This window comes from Zeugodacus cucurbitae, chromosome 3, assembly GCF_028554725.1.
Source record: "Zeugodacus cucurbitae isolate PBARC_wt_2022May chromosome 3, idZeuCucr1.2, whole genome shotgun sequence".
Lineage (NCBI taxonomy): Eukaryota > Metazoa > Arthropoda > Insecta > Diptera > Tephritidae > Zeugodacus > Zeugodacus cucurbitae.
The window spans coordinates 78043010-78056211 of NC_071668.1; the positions used below are offsets into that span (position 1 = coordinate 78043010).

A 13202-nucleotide genomic window follows, 5' to 3' on the forward strand; every position below is an offset into this window, starting at 1 on the left:
CGAATTCGTGTAACTAACTTACTCTACATATGGATCCAAGTGTCCAGTAAAAAAAGTTGAATATTTTTTGTCTTGCACTCGTATAATGGCTTCATGAAAACGTGTGGATTCTGTGAGTTTGCAAAAATACACGAATGTTTTGAGAATGTTTTTTCCAATATGGATTGCTTTAACAACTTTATGTGTAGTTTAGTTATAGTTCTTCAACATTTCCTCTTAAAAAATACAAATAATAATTATCATATTTAGACATAAGTAGTGTGTAGCGTAAGTGTAGTGTGAATGGAATGGTTATTAACAAGGTTATTAACAAGAAATTAAAATTTTGCTTGTGAAGATTTCGTTTGATTATAATCACCTGTGATCACCTACCGTTCTCACCAGCTGTGATAGTTTGCAGATTTTAATCGGAAGGTGAAGAAGTGTGAACTCATCGTAAATTATATAAATTACAAATACAAAATATAATTTTTTCTTTATTTTTAATAGGAAAATAAATTTTGTTTACCTTAATTTTTATGCTTAAAATATGAAATTAGCACTTTCACTGGCTATACCGTTATCAAAATTTTCCAGACAACTCAAAAATATAATTCTTAAAAGCTTCATTAAATACCCAGGCATATATTTTAGATTTATCCTGTAAAATATTTCATTATTAACAGTGAAGACAAAGTGAAGACTATTAATGACTTAATAGTGCACGACAATATGTTGACAGCATTAATGCAGCGAAGTGTAAATGTCAAATATTTTTGATTATATTCCTTTTTCATTCAAATAAACCGAGACTGCACAGAAAGTTAACTCATTTCCGCTTTGTAAAGAAAGTGAAAGGTTTCGCAGCTGCGTTTCAACACTCAGCCGCACCCACTTGGATTTATTCGCGCTCTGGGGGTGTTATACACATACAACAAACATACATACATACACTTGTAATGTCATTCATAAAATCGAATATTTTACTCATGCACAGAGAGCTTTCGCTTTAATTACAGCCCCAAATTGCGTCTAAAGTGTCAAAAATGACAGCTAAAATGCCAGTGCCTTAAGGGGTGAAAAACTGACAGAAAATGTATATGTACATGTATCCTTTTATTTAATTTCATTTTGCGATTGTCCTTATAACAAATGTGTTGTTGCATTTCTGTTGGAGCGGAAGCGACAGTTGTTGCATATTATATATGAATCAGTGAACACTTGTGTCTGCGCAAGTGGCACAAATGAAACAATTTAGGCTTTCGTTTCGACGTTATATTGTATTGTTAGTTTAATTTAATAAATTTAATGCGAAAAAATTGAAAGTTGCCGCTGGGACCATGTCAAAGTCGATTTCATAATAAAAGCCCTTTGCCAACCCTTGGAATGTGGCGATAGCTTCTTTCATTGATGTGCTAATATTGCAACAAACTTAGTTGGTTTTAGTACCATCAGCTCCTCCTACGTGTTAATAACCTAAGTAAAAGTTAAAATCCAATTTTAGTCAATAAAATATATTTTCACAATCTGACCATCCCAAATGCCTATATGAAGGATCATAATCTTGGAATATACTGTTTTGCAGTGACATTTTTTCAACTATTTTCTCTCTAATTGCCTCACTAAATAATTCTACATTAATATGACTCCATCAACCTCCCACTTCGTCACATTTGTCATCATTCACTTAAGCATATTAATGAACCAATCGCAATCCTCTATTGCAATCGCAAGCCGCTTTAATAGCATTAATTTATCATTTGAATTTGATCATCACAGATCCCCAGCAAAATCCCTTTCGCAACTCATTCACTCACTCACGTCAATCAGCTAATCAATCCGGTTGTTAGGTTAGCTCCAGCAATCCTTGCCAACCAGCAACCTGACACACTTTCTTCCAACATACACACACACGCGCACATGCATTTGTTCTTGTATATTCGTGATTACATAAGCTTGGCAGTGCAAGTGCGCGCCAGCCAATTTTCTCTCCTTTCGCGCGCTTCTAAATGGAGCCATTACTGCAGTTCATCGTTCTGACGCTGGCTTTGCGATGACATAATCTGGCTCAATAATCATACCAACCACATGCAGAGTGAGTGTTACCTACTTAGAGTTGCCATGTGTGTTGGTTAAGCTCGAAAAAAACTTTATATGCATTTGTATGTCTGTATGTGTGTGCTGCACTGCTGCATAGTGAGAGTTATTGCCTTAACATTTCAACTTGTTCTGGCGGAATTTTTATTACCATCATACATATGCGAGTGCACTTAAATATGTTAGTAGTAAGTGAGTATGTCTGAAACTGCGTATTTTCATATGTTAGTAATGCACCAAAAACAACAACAACATTGATGCGCTGCATGTTGCAAGAGTGGCGTCAATCATTTACCTTAGCGGCAAGGTAATCCAATTGATGTGGGAATTTCGTAGGGAAATTATTTGCCACCCTGCCGAACATCGAACATGTTGCAACTGTTAGGTAACAGAGTAACAGAATGCTAAGCAACTGTTAAACTAATAACATTGTTGACATTTTAAAGAAAATTAGCAGCAATTTAAGCAAGAATATTTGAAAAAAAGGGACAATAATGATTACTGCAATTGTTTTAAATTATTTTAATTTCATAATTTTATTATAAATTGCCTTAAAATATATTTGTGTGTGTATTTATAGACAAGTATACAAATTTCTATAAATAAATCTAAAATAAGCAACTATTATTTGTTAACGCCATAAATATATTGTTTTTGCTTGAATAGCAAATATTTATTCATTCTATTTTACGTAATTTCGCAGTTGCTTGCATGATCGCGCGCCGCACGTGTTTGCCTTCATGTCATTTTATCTACAACTCAAGCCACGTCAACGCGTAGCTAATGAGCCATGCAAATAATGTTTTAATAAACATTGTTGCATTTTATACAATAATTTTAAATTTTTTTACGCTAATATATAAAGATTTTATTATGAATATATCTACATAGATCATGTCTATTAGGTATCACGACCATGACCTCAGCTCCCTTTCACTTGGCTTCACACGCTGACTGACGCTGGTTGACTCATAGCTATACAGCTCTACATACGAACAAAGCTTTCTTTAACGAGTTGGCTAACAAAACGTCGCTTTGGCATATACTTTAGCTGACCCATTTCATGCAGCTTTACGGCTAGTACGTAAAACTAAAGCACCTGACTGCGCGTGGAACATACATACAAACGTTCGTGAATGTAATATATATGTATTCTCCCAGCAAACATTAAAGCGCCTATAAACACACGTACTTTCATATGGCCTAATACCGCGCGTATTAAAAGCTAACTAATTTCCAAACAGCCAGCCTCTATTCATGCATACCTTGGTCAACAACAAATGAATCAAATTACCTGCGTTTAACGTTTAACAACAACAAACATAGCGTTTCGCGTAATCAACGCTGACGTACGCCATTAAAAATATACTTTTACGTGTTTGACTATTTATTATGAATTTATACGCCGTCACTTAGTACCATAAGTGCAGTGTGTTTGTTAACTGTGCAGGGGAGGGGACAAAAAATTTGTTGTATTAAATTTTTGCGAATTGCCAAATGTTAGCTTAGTAAATGCTAACAGCGTTAATACACCTCCGCTGTTAAGATAGTAAGCGCTAACAGCGCTAAAATTCCCTTTAACTAATTAACAGCGCCATGTAATTAGCTTTAAAAGACAATGTTAATTATTTAAACAGCCAAATGTTAATTATTTTAACGGCGAAATGTTAATGAAATTCCATTAACAGCTTCTTTAACAGCACATTGTCCCACTTTAACATTTTGTTTACCTCCGAGTTAACATGCGTCGTTTGAACTGCAGCAGAAACTGGTTCGCCTGTGTGGCTCGTGTGGTCGTTTACCGGTCGTCGTCGCCTGCTCACTTAGTCACATGTTATTGCTTTTGCCGGTTAAACGCTGTTGTCGCAACGAAATATCCCTCAGTGTTAGATAGACTGCGTATTTGAGTGGATCGTTGTGCGTTCGTAGCGCGTTTCTTACATGGTACACAATTGGAAATACACGCGCACGTAACGCGTAGTGAACGGTGTACACAAACAATAATAATAAATTATTTGTGCGGATTTTTTCGAATAATAAATTCAAATGAAATGAATGTGAAATATTAAAAGCAGCGAAGTGTATTTTGTGAACAGCGAAATTATTTCGCAAATGAATGAAACGAAACAGTGAAAATATATTTGTATTTGTTTACATAATTGTGAGAATAAATTAGTTATAAAGAAGTAAAAACTACAAACGGATCGGAAGTGATTTCCAATCGAATTTTGTATAAACCTTTAAACGGATTTCATCACGACCGTGTTGCTTATATCATAATCATACAAGGCGACAAAGTGAATTTGAATTTTGCAAACACAAAAAAAAAGCAAAAAAAAAAAACGAAAACCACAAAATAAATTTATGCAAAAATGTTTATTATACAACTCATCACATTAAGCAGGTGACTAAAGCACAGCAAAAGCTAACAAAAACCACCAAAGATCATCAAGTGTTACGCAGAATTAAGACGTCTTAGTCACAAATCACTAAATATTTACACATGCAAATTATTTTGCAAAACAAAAATTGAAAAAATTTAATATTCATAATTTAACATCATGCTTACGAAACTTGAAAATGCAATGAAATCACTTGAAAACCACAAAACTGTGCATAACGACATATGAAGTGTTGTCAAATTTTAAAGCAAAAAGTGTGTCAAAAAAGTGTTTACATTTTGTGAAATAAGTGTTTAGAAAAATTTTGTCAATAAGTGTGCAAAAACTAAAATCGCGTGTAAATCGCACATACACTCGGATTAAATTGGTGTACTACCCCAACATATTAAATACTTTTCGCCAAATTAGTGCAACATGTTGGCCGTAAAGAATTTCTTTTTGCCGGAACGCACTGCGGCCGCTAAGCCGCCCGAAACGCCACAACGTTTTTCACGCATGCCTGAAGCTTTCCTACGTTCCATACGACGGCGTTCGTTGCGTGTAAAACGCGCCAAAAGCTTGGTGGTGCCCGATCGCGAGAAGCGGAAATCAGGTGAGGTAGCGTGTTGTCACTTTGAGTGTGAGCAGTACGGGGGGAAAGGGTGCCTTAACATCAACATAAAGAGTTTTCTATAAATGGAAAATAATTAAAAAGATTTTTAATTACAATTTAAGCTTTATTATTATAAAATTTCTTAAGAAGCATAAAAAGCTAGACCAACACGTAGTTTTTATGGGTTATCAATAAAATATACTACACCATTTATTTGTCAACAAAGCTTTCACACTATGTTCAAAGCTTATTTCTGTGTGAAAGCTTTCAACTAAGCTTAAAGCTTTCATTATATTGATTTACTTAGCTGTATTGCAAAACTATCATTAAAGTAAATTTACATACCAGCTGCAAATAGTCAATAATTTTAAGTTGTTTGTCACAGATTGCGCCACTGAGTTAGTCTCAGAAAAAAAAGCTGCAAAAGAACATTTCGACTTTGTACATAATTGGCGAATTGCTCTGTCTTTGCTGTCATTATTACTGAGCAAACAAGTGCTTTAGGCCGCATGCAAAGTCGCTACTGCTTAGACAATAACTGCTTGAGAGATCAACAACAACAACAACAATGACAACAAAGACAACGTAAAGTAGTTGACAATGCCCAACTTTTAGCACTTCGGTGTTAACTGCCGAGCAATTAAACAGTCGCATGCGCTCTAAGCACTTGACTGCGATCGGCAGACGGCGGCTACCAAGTTGATTTGAAATGCATGTGAATATGAATGTGGCGCGTTGGCGCTGATCGGCTAAGTGGCTTTGAGTGCGCACAGTGATTTATTTTATAATTTCACTTGAAGTTTGAACTTGTTAACTCATTCAATTAGCCACCAACTACCGACTTTGGCTATGTTTAATTTCAATTTTGAAAGGTTTATTTTTGGTTTTGTTTTTATTTTCACTTTTGTTTTTTGTTTTTATTTTTGATTACGAAACACTTGACCCGTTTTTCATTTCATCGGTTGCATGCAACCTAATGCCTTCACATTTGTTGTTGTTGTTGTTAATAGCTGGTTAATTGCTGTTTTTGCTATTTGTATCCATTTCGCTTTTAATGACTTCAGGTTGGCTTCATCAACTTCGTAGAGCTGAGGAAATGTAATGCACACCGTAATGTATTGCAGTAGCGATTTTCCGCGGCGCTGTGGCTGCAGTCAAAAGCTTGCCATTGCAGCAACGTGTTGGTTTGGCAGCGAACATTGATTTTACTTGTAATTCAATTGAATGCATGTCTGTTTTGTTTTTGTTGTTGTTATTATTGCAATTGGAAATGGCGTTTAAAGCTGGTATTAATGGCATTGGTTTTATTTCTTTTTTACCGTTATTCATTGCCACTGCAACTGCTTAGTTGCTACTGTTACGCCACTTGTTGTGTTTGCTGTTGTTGTTGTTTGTGTGTTTTTTGATTTTATCGCTATTGACTTTACAATGTTCACTTTAAGCGCAGCCTTGTTGGTTTGTGCTTTGAAATCCAAGCTTGTTCGGAAGTGTAAAAAGCGGAAATAATTTTATTTGCTTTTCTCGCAAACTTTTCACTTTGATTATGTAAAAAAATTTTGCGTACTTTTCCCTTGTTAATTTTATCAGCTAGTTGATCGCATCAATAATCCGTGCAAAATTACCGCTTAGTAATGCTTGTTACATATTTACCATTTCGAGATAAAAAAGTTATTTCAATATCCGTTCCTAATTGCCTTATCCTGGCTAATCTGGCTTGAAGTAACAGTTAATTTTCTTTGATTGTTAAACCGTTAATTACCACCTTCCTTTTCAATTCCATTAAAATATTTCTCTGATCACTCAAGTGTGCGCTAAAATTGCAATTGACATCGATTAAGAAATGCCAAATGCAACAACAACTGCAACGAAAAGTCACACTCTCAAGTAAATTATGTCAAGAAGCGAGCAACTAACGTGGCATAGATAGCAGCAGCGAGAACTGTCGGACAAGCAACTGGCATATATAAATTTTAGACATCTACATATATATATATGGCTCTGCAAGTGTGTAGAGTGTTCAGCAACGATTGCTGACAGTGTTACATGTAACTACGGACAGCAAGCAGTCAGTTGCTGCAGCAGTGACAGTTGTCAACAACATTTTCGCTAAATTAATAAAAAGGAATACACACTCAGATATTTGTTAGAGGAAAATGCGATTAAGTGTTGGAAATTCGCGCACGCCACTTCAACCCACATGTTGATGACACACACTCGCTTACAAAAATTATAAACTGTAACTATTTGGTATTTTACATTTGCAAATGTGCCATGACAAATTGTACGAAGTGTTGTTGTTGTTGCTGCTGTTGCTGTTGATGTTGCCCCCCCTGGAGTGACGTGGAATTTATGTATTTAGTGACTCTAATGTGTTGGAATTTATGATGGGCATACCGTGTACGAGCAAATTGGAAATGGGTCGAATAAATGCGCGCTCGGCCGACTGACAATATTTGTCTAAGCATTAGTAAGCACAACCGACCTATATGCTCGTTCAGCAGCAGTAAGTGCTAAATGCTCTGCATTGAGCATTCATGTAGAGTTTTTTGTGTGATCGCTGGATTTGGTTGTGATGCGAAAGAAGAGCTCTAAATTTTAGTATGCAAAATGGGAAGCATGGAAGCTATTTCCTGCATGCATATTAATTTGCGAAATGAGTTTGTATATATTTAAAAGCGCTTGTGTTTATGTGAATCATAAGTGCTTCGAAAATTCTCACCTTTTTATTCTCAAAAACTTATAAAAAAACAGTAAAAAATGAATTAAAATACATAAATTTGCATTTCCTTATTTCAAGATTATAATATGTATACGATGAAACACGCTCTAAAATAGAAAGTACATTATTAAGAAAAAGTTTGGTGAAACTTAAAAATTAGACAAAAAAAAAAATAATTCAAAAATTTCATTAAATATTGTGTTATATTTTTTTTTAATTTTTTAATTTAATTTTTTTTATTTTTAATTTTTAATTTTTTTTTTTTATTTTTATTTTTTTTTATAAATAAAAAACTTGCGAGATATTCCAAAAAAACATCGAAAACTAACAAACTCTCATAATAGTACAAAATTATTAAAAATTGTCTTGCTGGAAAAGCAAAAACAAGCTTCGTACGTGCGAACGTAATATCATATTTCAGCGCAAACATGTAATTAAGTAATTATAATTATTCGCTTGGAAATTTCATAAATCACCACACATCTCTGTTTTCTCAGATTAGCTAATCTTCTCTTTGTTGTTGTTTTTTTGTTTTTATTTTTTTTGTTTTTTACTTTTCACATAATAACACACGTCCATGTGTCCAAATGCTGTGCGCATGCTGCAAATATGAAATTGCTTTGTTGTTGTTGTTGTGTTACCTTGTAATTTAATTGAAAAAAATTGGCGTCATTAATGTGTGAAAATGCCAGTGCTTGTAATAACAGTAATTTCATTTGGACAGTCGAAAAGTAAAAGTTCCGGCAAACTTTCAAACTTGCCAACCAGCAAGCTAAACAAAAAAATAATAAAAAAATAAAAAATAAAAAAATAAAAAATAAAAAAAATAAAAAATAAAAAATAAGTTTAAAATAAAATAAAAATTCAACTAATACTTGAAAATAGACACAATGCAATGTTGGACAGCAAGCGTAGCTGCATTACTTTGTTGTTGTTGCTTTTGAACTTTTTGTCATGCAAAAATTGCGATTCATTGTGTTGCAGTCCAGCCATACATATAAGCATACAATGTAATATTTTTGTAAGTGTGTGTGTGCGGCTTTTAAAATAAACACTGTTATTGCATTATGCGACTGGTCACTATTGTCTGGCTTCATAACGACATAACTCAATAAGCTATTTTAGTGCACACCAACCACTATCTAAGTATAGTACATATGTAAATAATCATCTATATTTTATATATTATATTTGTAACTCTCGATGTCGGCATCAAACATCACGACGACATCACCTGCATTGGCGCGTTTCCGCATTATTGATTTAGCGGGTCCGCCCCTCGTAGCGTGCCTCAGCGTCTCTCAATCACTGCCTCTTTCGTCTTTCATGAGTGCTCATATTCATAATAATGATTTTAATAATAGTGTGCGCGCCGTGTGTTGGAGCAACTTTTACCGAAAACCAAAGTGTTGAAATGCGCCATTATTTCAGTGCAACCTCTTTTGAGTTGGCGCTCCACGTGCTCCATCAACTATTCAAATGGCCTTAAAGCAAGCTCTGTTATGAAATTTGAGTTTTGCCATCATCACTTTTTGCTTGGTAAATGCCGAAAATTATTAATAATAAAATGGCAACAACAATAGCTTGTTAAATGACAAATATGACCGAAGCGTTGGCCGAAATAATTGCGCTTCGGCAAAAATCTAACAATCTCTTTAGAGCTGACTATTTAGCAAGCTTGACATGGATATTTTTTTTTAATTTTTCAATTTTGTGCTTCAATAAAACTTTAATTTGCGACATCAAACGACATCAATTATTGTGCAACCATTTTTACATAATTTTGCATTTTCGTCTCTATTATTGTGTATATGTCTGTATATGATTTAAATAATTACTCAATTTGCGAAAAAACGTGTGATGATATTGCTGAATAAAGTGCTTTCACCTCTATTACAGTTATGACAGAGTTTCAATATGAGCTTTACTATCACTTGAAGAATGGCAAATTGGTTTATATATACATATATTTACCATTTATTTATTTTTGAGTTGAATATTGATCATTATGTTTATCCATGAAAATTAATTTTTTTTTCGAAAAATTTTTTGAAATAAAAAATCTTTAGTTCTCTTAAGTAAGTACCTCATCTAAAGTGTTTAAGCGTGTGCTGCAAGATCTAACAACGTTTACTAGCAAGTCTATTTACATAATTATTTTTAGTATCTTGAACGCCGAGTAATTAACGTCACAGTAAAATGCATTTTTAATTGTCGCTCAACTTAGTTTACTGTCCTCTTGAACTCACACTATTGTCTCTCAGCACAGAGTAGTTTATTTCAGTCACTGTAAATCTTATCTGGCTTTATATTTAAATATTTTACACTTGTCGGTTATCAGTTCGTCACTTACTGAGCGCTCAGCTCACTTTTTTTTTTATAAAAAGTCTTTCTCAAAACTAGTTTATTGCATTTTATTCATTTTAATTATTTTAATTGTCAAATGGCTTAATAGCTTAATTGCACTAATTGATTAGATTAAAGAATATGCAAAGCAGAATTGTGCATTCCATTGCACTTAAAAGTTGCAATGTATTTAGTACTTATTTTATATATGCATATGATATATTTTTTTATTCATTAGAACTAAATTATATCTGTATTTATTTAGCATTTTAGTGCCAATTGCGCGCTTCATTCTATATAAGGTCCTCACTAGTTGGCTTAGTCCACTCACCTTGATTTTTCTGCTGGCCACACGGGCATTCAACCGCTCATAAATCACCGACCATAAGCCGCATGTGCAATCCACACAATCGTCGCAACGTAGAAACGGCATTTATTTTGCAAATAATTTATTATTATTTTTGTAATTTTGCTAAACAAAAACACGGTTTTCTTATCGGCAACGCCATCACCTTATCTAACAGCAGTTTGCTGAGCACTAGCTAGTATTTAGATATCATTTATTTACTCAAATGACTTTCTTTGTTGTGTACGCCTGCTGAGTGGTGGCAGTGTGGAGAGGGTGGAGAAGTGGGAGTGTGGTGACTCTTTGGTTTGTTTACTATTTACTGCCACTATCTATCGAGCGCTTTATCAAAATCTATATGCAAACGTTGGCGCGACAATAAAAATAGCGAACTTTTTTTATTTTTATTTTGAAAATATTTTAGTTTTTTAGTTGTACAGCACTGGTTATACACATACAAATTGTACATAAATTTTCCGTAAAATCCGTTTCGAAATGAGTAATTGTAGTGCAAGAGAGCAAGCAAGCTTGGGTACATTCTTTTCGCAACCCATTCCGAGCTACGTAATTTTGCTTAATTAACTTTATTTAATTTTTAATATTTTTTTTATATTTTTTTTTATTTTCATTCATTGTGTATGCACATTCCATTTGTCTCATTTCCTTCAGATAACTCTTTTGTTGACTCGGTGTAGCGCTCATTTGTGTACACAAAGCCTTTATACATGAAAATAAATGCAAAATTATTTATTATTAACCTGTTTCGTGGCTAATTTGCACATTTCAGATACATTTCAACCGGTCGCAGATACTTTTCGAAAATGTAAAAATTTCGTTAAATGACATCATTGCCGCATTTATATGCCAAAACAATTAGCAGAATTGAGTGTCAAGTTTATGGTAAAAAAAGGCTGGCGAATACATTTCTAAAATTTGTCGCGATAATTTCAAGCAAACGTTGAGTGACACAAGTGAAACAAATTGTGATTCAAGTGTGCCAAATGGCATGCCAAACTGAATAATTAAAAATTATTATACATTTTTTGCATTTTATACATGTTTTTGTAGTTCAGCGGGTCACATGAATAAATTTGTTTCACTGAGTTTTATTATAAAAATGATTTTCATACTCGGAGTGTGGTTGGATCAATAATTAGTTTCAATGAAATACTTAAATTATCCGTAGAGCTCTATATACATATATTTTAGTTAAATAATTTTATTTTTATAAAAACAAAAATGTGTTTTTCTCGTTAAAAGAAAACACGACTGTCTATTTACTTAACACTTGTAGACACAATCGTACATGGAAGTTATCACCGCGCACGAATTGCGTCGCCGCCATAATTGCCGGCAAATGTTCAAAATCAATTTAAATTTTTTTACACAAATTTCAACAGACTTGCTGATTATTTCAGATGTTCTCGCGCTTTGTTGTTTCAATTTGTCATTTCTTTTTTTTTTTTGTTTCAAATTTTTATCTTTACTTTTGTTCGTGCGAAAGTAATTACAATTTCATACCGATGTGTCGGAGACTCACCAGTCACAGCGCAATATCATAGATGATGAGATCACTCCATTTCGTACACTTGGTAGATTTATAAAAACGTTTTGCCAACTTTTGCTATTTCGCTTGCTTTAATGAAATATCTGCGTCGAATGCGATCATTTTGTGCAGCTGAAACAAGCAGATACATGCGATGATGAGATGAGATATTTGCCCACACATCCCCACACACATAAATAATATTTTTAAATTGCTGTGCGTCATAAAGCTTTGTGCGATTATTAATATTTGGTATAAAATGTTAAATGTACAGAAAAAAATATTAATCTATTTTTACAATAATGCGCAGCGTTTGCTTCCAGCTGGACATGCTTCTAAGTACAAATGTACGGATATGATCATGTTTTCTTGTTATTCCTGTGGAGATCGCGTCTCATTGTTGTATATAATATAACCTTCTTCGGTTCTTTCCTCATCTGAAACTTTTCTTCACTTTTCTCTCACTTCATTATTAGCTTGCGTCACGCTTCCGAAAACGCCAGTCATTCTACATGAAATTAATGAACTCGTCCAAAAACTAGTTGCGAAAAAAAATAATATCTATAAAAATTTATAAAAGGTCGATCATACTTTTTTTATTATACGCTTCTACTTTAACGTCCGTTATATTGTGTAAAGGTGCAAAAAACCAGGGGGCATGACGTGCAGTTTTTTATGATCAGCTTTTCTTTTTTCTTTGGCGATCACTTTCTTACACATACATTTCTCAAAAGATCATAATTTCTTTAGTAGCCTTTTTCAACGCTTTTAACAACTTCATTTTCACACTGTCATCAATTTGATTTTTCTGTTTTGTTGCATGAAAAAATCGCCATGTCATTCTCTGCAATATCAACAATATCAGAAATAATGACCCTGATCGCCACTCAAGTTCCGAGGATCATTATATGTATATGCGCGAGTTTCCCTTTCTTTCTCATGAGTGAAATTGTTGCGTAGTGAGTGTAGTGTAAGTGTGCACTTTTGATCAAAACAAATAGATAATGCTTGTAACATCTTAACCTTCTTGACTTTTTTGTGATTAATTGTTTTTATTGGCGGACGTTAGTAAGTTGCGTAATTGTATTGTAAGATAACTGTAGATCGTATTATAGGTGAAGGAAATCATTGATGAATATTTATTTACAACATGTCTTACATCAAGCCAAATTTTT

General features: G+C 33.7%; 1 protein-coding gene across 3 annotated transcripts in view; it reads left to right on the forward strand.

Moving 5' to 3' along the window:
- LOC105211468 (centaurin-gamma-1A) overlaps positions 1-13202 on the forward strand; it is a 210530-nt gene that overhangs the window by 151732 nt on the left and 45596 nt on the right. Inside the window, exon 1 of one of the 3 annotated variants that reach the window (XM_011182890.3) lies at positions 3895-5070. The exons of the other annotated variants lie outside the window; for them this stretch is intronic. Within the exon in view, the coding sequence (XP_011181192.2) occupies positions 4893-5070 (178 nt within the window). The 5' untranslated portion in view covers positions 3895-4892. Of the gene's footprint in view, positions 1-3894; positions 5071-13202 lie in introns of those variants that run through there. 3 annotated transcript variants of the gene reach the window in all.